The 9,179-nt window shown below is 48.1% G+C and overlaps 1 protein-coding gene across 1 annotated transcript in view; it reads right to left on the reverse strand.

Annotated features, from left to right (window-relative positions):
* Positions 1-6,340: 6,340 nt before the first annotated feature.
* The window catches only part of LOC143294731 (uncharacterized), a 9,066-nt gene continuing 6,227 nt past the window's right edge, over positions 6,341-9,179 (reverse strand). Inside the window, exon 2 of the mRNA XM_076606178.1 lies at positions 6,341-9,179. This exon is cut by the window's right edge and continues 506 nt beyond it. Coding sequence (XP_076462293.1) covers positions 7,242-9,179 — 1,938 coding nt within the window. The 3' untranslated portion in view covers positions 6,341-7,241.

Raw genomic sequence — 9,179 nt, forward strand, 5'->3', positions numbered from 1 at the left:
TCTCTCCCCTCTGCCCTCTCAGGCAGAGAAATAATACCGTTGGTCTGTTTCGTTATGTGTGACTGTGTGTCATTCAGATCGAAAGAACTGCAGGTGGGGTGGGGATGGGGGTGGGTGGGTGGGGGTGGGGGGCGTTTTCCCTTGTTTCATGATGCATAACGGTATGTTTATATCTTTTTTTTTCAGACAGAAAATAATGATGATTGTCAAGCTTGGTATGCTTGTTTGATAAATTTTGTGAGACAGAAAGAAAAAAAATGGTGATCGCAAGCTTTTAGTTGTGAACGCGTGATGGTTTTGTAAATCAGAGAGACAGACAGACAAGTTTTCGCGGTTGCAAGCTTAGCAAATGCGTGGTTGTGTACTGTTCCAAACTTTAAACCTTGAAATGTGAGCTGCTGAGAGTGCTCCAACACTCCAGTATTGACTGTGGGTTTGTTGTTGGTTTTTCCACAACGCTTGAGATGAATGAATGCGTGTGTATCTACATGACCGTGTAGTGAACAGGCAATACACCAGTGATAAGAAGAAGAATTACATACCGCCGGGTTGTGCATTGTCTTAACACCTGCTTTCTTGATCGTCTTCTTGGCACGTGGCACCTTATCTTATATGTGTCTATCTATCACGAGCTGTGTAGTGTGTGTATGTGTGTGTGTGTGTGTGTGTGTGTGTGTGTGTGTGTGTGTGTGTGCGTGTGTGTTATGTGCTATTTTTGTGTGCTGTGAATGATATGTGGGTGGTGAACCGTTTTATCTCATTTGTTTTCATTATATTTCAAAATGTTACATATCTGATTTGTACGGTAAAGCGCGGTGAGCCTGCTCTTGAAAGCGTGGAACCGCGCCATATAAGCTTCTACACTATTATCATTATTATTATTATTACCATTACTACTACAACTACTACTACTATTATCATCTCGTATCATTTGGCAACCAGCCTCCTCCATCCCTCGGGACTGTCTGTCCGTCTGACTGCCTGACTCAGGGTTATCAGACCTGTCCACTGTGAGATGTTGTCCTCCCATCTCTTCCTCTGTCTGCCTCTTCTCCTTGCTCCCTGCACTGTTCCCTGCAGGAAGGTGTTGGTCAGTCCTGATGAACACGAGATGTGGCCTCACGTGGCACATAAAGCCGCCATTAAAGATATCCACAGCTGCCTGTCCTGTGCTGTCTTGATTAGCTTTGCCCAGGTAAACCCCTCTCCTTCACTACTTTTTTTTCAGCCGTTCTGCCGCATGTTTCAGTTTCAGTTTCTCAAGGAGGCGTGGCTGCCTTCGGAAAAATCCGTATACGCTACACCACATCTGCTAGGGAGAAGCCTAACCAAAAGCATGACCCAACGCGCTTAAACAGGCCTTGATTGCATGCATGTATATTTGTGTGCTATCAGATTTCTTGTAAATGATTTTGGCAGAAGACGACACCTATGTTGCCACGAGTTCTTTTGCAGTGTGCCCAATGCGTGCTGCACACCGGCCCTGGGTTTATAGTGTCATCCCCAATGACTAGACGCTCAGTTTGACTTTCCTGTCAAATTTGGGAGAAAGGGCGAGGGCGAGAATCGAAACTGGACCGTCAATGACACAGCATGGGCAGAGAATCATCTTCACCAGTCTGCTACCTCCCTGCGCCATGTCTCCCTTGGTCTGCCTCGCTACACTCTGTTTTCCTCGTGTGGTGTCGAGTGAAGGGCTGCCCTTGGAAGGACGTGATCTGTGTGCATTCTGTAACGACGTGATCTGTGTGCATTCTGTAAGGACGTGATCTGTGTGCATTCTGTAACGACGTGATCTGTGTGCATTCTGTAAGGACGTGATCTGTGTGCATTCTGTAAGGACGTGATCTGTGTGCATTCTGTAAGGACGTGACCTGTGTGCATTCTGTAAGGACGTGACTTGTGTGCATTCTGTAAGGACGTGACCTGTGTGCATTCTGTAAGGACGTGTCCTGTGTGCATTCTGTAAGGACGTGATCTGTGTGCATTCTGTAAGGACGTGACCTGTGTGCATTCTGTAAGGACGTGATCTTGTGTGCATTCTGTAAGGACGTGTCCTGTTTGCATTCTGTAAGGACGTGTCTTGTTTGCAGTCTGTAAGGACGTGACCTGTGTGCATTCTGTAAGGACGTGATCTGTGTGCATTCTGTAAGGACGTGATCTTGTGTGCATTCTGTAAGGACGTGTCCTGTTTGCATTCTGTAAGGACGTGTCTTGTTTGCAGTCTGTAAGGACGTGTCCTGTGTGCATTCTGTAAGGACGTGACCTGTGTGCATTCTGTAGGATGTGATCTGTGTGCATTCTGTAAGGACGTGATCTTGTGTGCATTCTGTAAGGACGTGTCCTGTCTCGCGCCATGCTTTTTTCACTTCGATCTGTGCTGATGTCTCGCTTCTCTCTTGGGAAACATGCACTGCTCAGTTAGCTGGTTGGTTGGCTGGTTGGTTGGTTGGTTAGCTGGTTGGCTGGTTGGTTAGCTGGTTGGTTGGTTGGTAAGCTGGTTGGTTGGTTGGTTGCTTATCTGGTTGGCTGGTCAGCTGGTTGGTTGGTTGGCTGGTTAGAACAACAATGTTGTGGATTAATACAAGTGGGAGCAAACAACGTTTCTGTCAAATATGACTTTATATATATATATATATATATATATATATTTTTTTTTTTTTTTTTAAAAGAATGAAAGAAACAAATGATGACAAAAACAAGAAGGATCTGGGGTGAGGTCAGTCAGCTGGTTGCACATCTATTTGCTTATCAACTTATTGATTCGTTCCTTTAATTCACCGTTTGTTTGTTTTTTTATCATTTGTTTATTATCAATTTGTTATGTTTATATTTCGTTCTATCATTTTAAATCTGAACAATATTGAAAAGGAGAAAAGAAAAGAAACGGTATTTTCTGTTCATGACAAAAATAACCCGTGTGAGAGGAGCGGGATGAGGGGGGGCGGGGGCAAGTCAAATCCAAACCGCCTGCAATGCATCAAGCCACCTGCACCAGCACGGCCTCACCACTCACTGCACGAAGTACCCGTGTAAAATTATCAAGCAGACTGTGTCAGCTGACACGTGAAGTGACCATCATGTCGCCTGCTGAAGTTTGTTCACAGTCAACACGCACAAGAGAAAATCCCACTATGTGGATCTGAAGACTACCGAAGACTGAAGTGGAGTGATGGCCTAGAGGTAACGCGTCCGCCAAGGAAGCGAGAGAATCTGAGCGCGCTGGTTCGAATCACGACTCAGCCGCCGATATTTTCTCCCCCTCCACTAGACCTTGAGTGGTGGTCTAGACGGTAGTCATTCGGATGAGACGATAAACCGAGGTCCCGTGTGCAGCATCCACTTAGCGCACGTAAAAGAACCCACGGCAAAAAAAGAGTTGCTCCTGGCAAAATTCTGTAGAAAAATCCACTTCGATAGGAAAAACAAATAAAACTGCGCGCAGGAAAAAATACAAAAAAATGGGTGGCGCTGTAGTGTAGCGACGCGCTCTCCCTGGGGGGAGCAGCCCGAATTTCACACAGAGAAATCTGTTGTGATAAGAAGAAATACAGAACACAAAATACTGAGGAACAACCCTTGAAAGGAAGGTCAGGACATCACAGTAACAAGTCTGAGGGCAGTCGTGGTCGGTCAGCCATGATGTTTGATGACCAGACACCAGACTGCAGGGATGGTGACTCAGTGGATAGAACACTCGCCTAGGAAGCCACGGTTCTCAGGTTCGATTCTTAAGTGGAGGGTGGCCTCCTCGGGTTGTATGCAGTCATATGGATGACACGGTAAACTGAGGTCCCGTGTGCAGCTTGCATTTTACGCACGTAAAAGAACCCATGGCAACAAGAGTTGTCGACGGCAAACGTCTGTGAAAAAAGACATCTGTTCTGATATTCTGCCCCCCACCCCCAACCCCCCCACTATCACACACACACTCCCACGTGCGCATACACACACTGAAACAGAGAGAGGGGGGGGGGAGAGAGACAGACAGACAGACAGACAGAGACAAAGAGACAGGGACAGAGAGAGAGAGGGGGGGGGGAGAGAGACAGACAGACAGACAGACAGAGACAAAGAGACAGGGACAGAGAGAGAGAGAAGGGGAGCAGCACAAACCTTCCAAAGTGTACAGTTTTTATAGGGGACAAAACTCAAGAATAAAGATCGTACACTCCTGTCCACCAGAGTTGCCGCTCAACACCAGTGTCAGTACATGTAAGGGAGATAACTGAAGTATATAAATCATGCATGGATCGAACAGAGTTACTGAATCATAGCAGAAGTCGCTTCGTGCATATCAGTGATGATCTTCGTGTTTCTTGGTGCGCTCCTGAGTAAATACATATCCCAATGTCAGAGCAAATCATCATACTTTGATACTGCTACTACTACTACTACTGCTGCTACTACTACTACTACTACTACTGATGATGATAATAATAATAATGATAATAATAATGTGCATTTAGTATATATAGCGCTTATGCTGTGCCTATTATCCGTGTTATATCAGATGTTTTGGGGTTGTTTTTTTTTGTTTGTTTGTTTTTGTTTTTAGCTGCCTTATGTTGTTAATACTTGCCATTTAAGACTAATTTGCTTTCATTTAAATCTTCATCGTTATTGATCTTCATCGTTATTGATCTTTATCGTTATTGATCTTTATCGTTATTGATCTTCATCGTTATTGATCTTTATCGTTATTGATCTTTATCGTTATTGATCTTTATCGTAACGATGACTGAAAGCGCGTTTGGATGAAAATGTACTTTTCTCAGTCATGCTTCCATTCTTACGAATGTTTGTTTCCCTTCTGTTTTCTGATAAAACGTCCAGCCAGATATGTTGTCCAGCAATTAAGCTAACACCTTGTGTGTGTGTGTGTGTGTGTGTGTGTGTGTGTGTGTGTGTGTGTGTGTGTGATGTTGGTGTTGTTTGTTTGTTTTTCTTTTAATTACTACTGCTTTCACCCCTGTAACCACTGCTAGGACGACGACTGTTGTAGACCTACTAACACTGCTGCTGCTACTACTGCTGCTGCTATTACTAGCACTGCTACTGATACGACTGTTGCCGCTGCTGCTGCTACGAGTACTACTGCCATCACCGGCACCATTATTTGTTCATACTGACCCAACGACTACAGTGCTGCCATTGCATCTCTTTTGCATCAACTATCGCCACGACAACACTACCACCATCAGGTCCCCAGGTACTACTGGAACTGTTACTGCTGCTGCTGCTGCTACATTTCTTGCATTTTGAATCTGTGCAGGATTTTGGTGGACAATGGGGTTGGTTGTTTTCAGGTGATTTTTCCTTTTCGTAATCGTTGTTTTTTTTGTTGGTGGGTTGTGTGTGTGTGTGTGTTTTTGTTTGTTTTTTTTGGTTTTTTTTTTTGCATTGCTTTTCTGTTGTTTTTGTGGTGGTGGTGACTGTGGTTATTGTTGATTTTCTCAGGATTAATAGGCACTTACGGGTGGTTGTCGTTCAGCCAACGGGCACGCGCACCCCCCGCCCCCCTCCACACACACAGGTGTACATAGACACAATTCTTCTACCCCCCACCCCCCCTCACACACACACACACACACACACACACACACACACACACACACACACACACACACACACACAAACACACACACACACCATATTTGTACATGATGATTCGCTTGATAAAGGTAATCAGCATGTTTATTCAATGTTGAATATAATAAAAAATAGAACACAAGAACAAGATACACATTTTGTTTTCATTTATAAAATGTTAATAGGTCTTTCTAGTGATACTGTCTGCGAAATGTGTGTGTGTGTGTGTGTGTGTGTGTGTGTGTGTGTGTGTGTGTGTGTGTGTGTGTGCGCGTGTATCTGTGTCTGTGTGGATTTGTGGATGTTGGTATGTGTGTATAATCATGCGTGTTTCTCTGCCTGTCTGTCTGTGTCTCTGTGACCTCCTCCTTCAATGTATCTAACCATGTTCCTGTTCCGTGATTGTGAATTCCTGCATATGGGGCTGTGGCCTCAAATGAATTAACTGAGTCTGTATGAGTCTGTTTGAGTCCGAGTCTGTCTGTCTGTCTGTCTGTCTGTCTGTCTCTCTGTCTGTCTGTCTCTCTTTTTTTTCTTCTCGATTTAGAACTTTGATTTTTTTTTTTACGTTTGATATTTGCGTCTTTGTGCGTTTTCTTTATTATTTAATATATATTTTTTTAATGGTCATGGCTGGGTCGGAAAAAAAGTATAGGCACTTGCTTACCTCATTACCCTGGTAAAAGAAAATTCTGTTTCGTCTCTCTCTGTCTCTGCCTCTCTGTCTGTCTGTCTGTCTGTCTCTCTCTCTCTCTCGCAATTTGTCAATTTATTTGTTCAAAGCATTCAGACTACGATCAACTCAGTTGTTTTAGTATACTGAAGTTTGTTCTTGATGATATGGCCGCTTATTTCTTGTTGCTTTTCTTACATGATCATGTGTATGTACCCCTTCATGAGGGGCAATGGCCTATACATGAATAAAGTATCCGTATCCGTATCCGTTTCCACCTCTCTCTCTCTCTCTCTCTCTCTCTCTCTCTCTCTCTCTCTCTCTCTCTCTCTCTCTCTCTCTCTGCAGACACAAAATTACCAAACAGGAAAGAAGCCATAATAAACACTCACATCAAGTATCAAAAAGACACTCCGATAAAAAAATTGAAAAAATTGGGAAAAAAAAGAAACAGTACAATAAATAGGTGATTAAATGAACACAACACAGATCAAACTCATGAGGTGACTCCCATTCTCTTCATTTCTTTCTCCTCCTTCTCCTTCTCCTCCTCCTCCTCCTCTCCTCTAAAGGCCCGACCAGCGTGTTTGGTTTGTATACGAAGGTCATTCACCAGTTTTTTTTGTTTTTTTTTAAATCCAGCTGTGGTGTAGCGTATATGGATCAGTCAGCACGTTTAGATACCTCCTTGAAACTGAAACGGACTTCCATTTCCTGCTCCTCCTCCTCCTTCCACTCGTTCTCCTCCATCTCCTCTCCCTTCCACTCTTTCTCCTCCACCTCCTCTCCCTTCCACTCTTTCTCCTCCACCTCCTCTCCCTTCCACTCTTTCTCCTACTAGCCTTCTCCTTCATCTCCTTCGCCAACTTCGTCACCTGAGTTGTCTGTTTGTTTTTAGATCTCATGCCATCGTTATAAAACAAAGGAGACAGTGTGGTACTTGCCAAGATGTGTGTCTGGCCGGCTCAGCACCTCCCTACACAAGAGATTCGTCCACCTCCAGCGTCACCTCCATGGGGTTCTGCCTGCCCTCGTCTAACTCCAGGTAGCCCAGGGTCTCGGAGGTTGCTCTGTCGCCCACAGTTTTCTGTTGGACATCCGACGGATGAATCCTTCTGGTTGGGTCGTTTCCCTTGGGCAGGTCCGCCTCCTGTGGCCGAGCCCCTGGGTCCGAGCCAGGCGTTTTGGACAGGGACAGATAACCCCGCACGCTCACTTTCGAACGACCTTGAGTATTTGACCTCGACCTTGACCTTGACCCGTCACTGTCTTGCGCCGTCGACAGGGACACGCCACTGTCTGGGGCTGGGTTTTGCGACGCGTGACTCGGCGCGTGTGACCTTGACATTGTCTGTTGGTGGTGACCTTTGGTCTTTGACCCTGCACACGTCGTGTTGATGCGGGTCGCGTTACGGTGACGAGGGTGAGAGTCTTGGGGAGGGTCAGAGAGAGGGGAGGGGAGGGCGGAGCGGGAGTCTCGTTTTGAGCTGCCTGAAAGTGGCGCGCGCTCCACGAAGGTCAGTGACGTCACTGACGGGTCGACACCTCTCCTGTTCTCAGCGAAACGAGAGTCCTTCCTGCTCCCTTGACCCGCTTGTCCGCTGCAGAGGGAATAGCTGTCATCCATGGACCAGGCGTCCGAGAGAGGACTTTTGCTTCGTGGGCGGTGCCGTGCTGTTCGTGTCCAGCGACCTCTGAAATGTTTGGACTTTTCTCTGGCGTTGAGGAAAATGCTGTCCTCGCTGTCTTCATCTTCCTCCTCGTCGTCGTCATAATCGTCGTCCAGCGTGTCGGAAAAGCTGCGATCACTGTACTGAAGTCTGTGCGCTCGAGCGGCGCTACGCCTGGGAGACAGTTGTCTGCCCTCCCCCTCCTCCTCCCCCTCCTCCTCCTCCTCCTCATCATCATCGCTGTGAACGTTGCAGGAGGGAGGGTGTGGGGGGTTGTTGGGGTGTGGAGGGGGTGGGTGACCGGCGACCTCCAGCCCCCTCAGCCAGGACTGCACCACTTTGCGCGTGCACAGCTCCTCCCTGGGCAGCAGAGGGGGCCCCGGGCTGTCGGCCCTTCCCCGGGACCTGCCCCGCTGTCTCGGCTTCCGCCTGGGCCACGTGGCGGCTCGCTGGCTGCCTTCACCATGATGATGATGGTGACGATGACGGCGACGACGACGACGACGGGACCGATGACGTGGAAACTCCTCCTGGTCCGGGCTGGTGCTGCTGAGGGAAGTGTCGCTGTCCTGACGGGTGTGTGAGGAGGGGGGTGGCGGCCTGGGAGGGTTTCTGGAGGACACGTACTGCACCCACGTGGACCCCTCCCGGCTCCTCACCACGCCCCTCGGGCTGTCCGCCTCCTCCCTTGACGTGGACCTGCGCAGACTGCTGGAGTCCGACCTGTGGACACTGCACGTTGTGTGGTACGCCGCTTTGGGTCTGTGATGCGTGTGGTGGTGGTGGTGGTGTTGTGAGTGGTGGGGGTGGTGGTGGGAGCCGTAAGAGTGAGTCTTCCTGGTGTGCAGCTGATGTCCGGGTCGCCGCCGAGGCGTGGACGAGGGAGATCCTCCGCAAGAGCAGCGAGTCATGTAGCGGTACTGGACGCCGTCACGGTGAAGTTCGTAAGAGTCACAGGCAACCCTGTTCCCCCGCCACGCCCTGGGCGGCTTGAGGTCCTGAGGGTGCTCCTGGTCCCGCGGCCCTGTCCTGTTGGCCAGCAGAAGCTGACGCTTTGAGGTCACGTTGTTGTTGTCGTGCCGACGGAACCTGAGGTCGTTGGACCCGTGCTGGCTGCCGCGTGTCCGCCTGGACTTGGAGGAAGAACTGTGATGGGAATGTTCATCGGGTCCTTGGTGGTGGTGGTGGGGGTGTCCCAGGGACTCCAGCACGAGGCGCGAGGCCAGGACGGGGTCATCAAACGT

The sequence above is a fragment of the Babylonia areolata genome, chromosome 20 (genome assembly GCF_041734735.1).
Source record: "Babylonia areolata isolate BAREFJ2019XMU chromosome 20, ASM4173473v1, whole genome shotgun sequence".
NCBI classification, from domain to species: domain Eukaryota; kingdom Metazoa; phylum Mollusca; class Gastropoda; order Neogastropoda; family Buccinidae; genus Babylonia; species Babylonia areolata.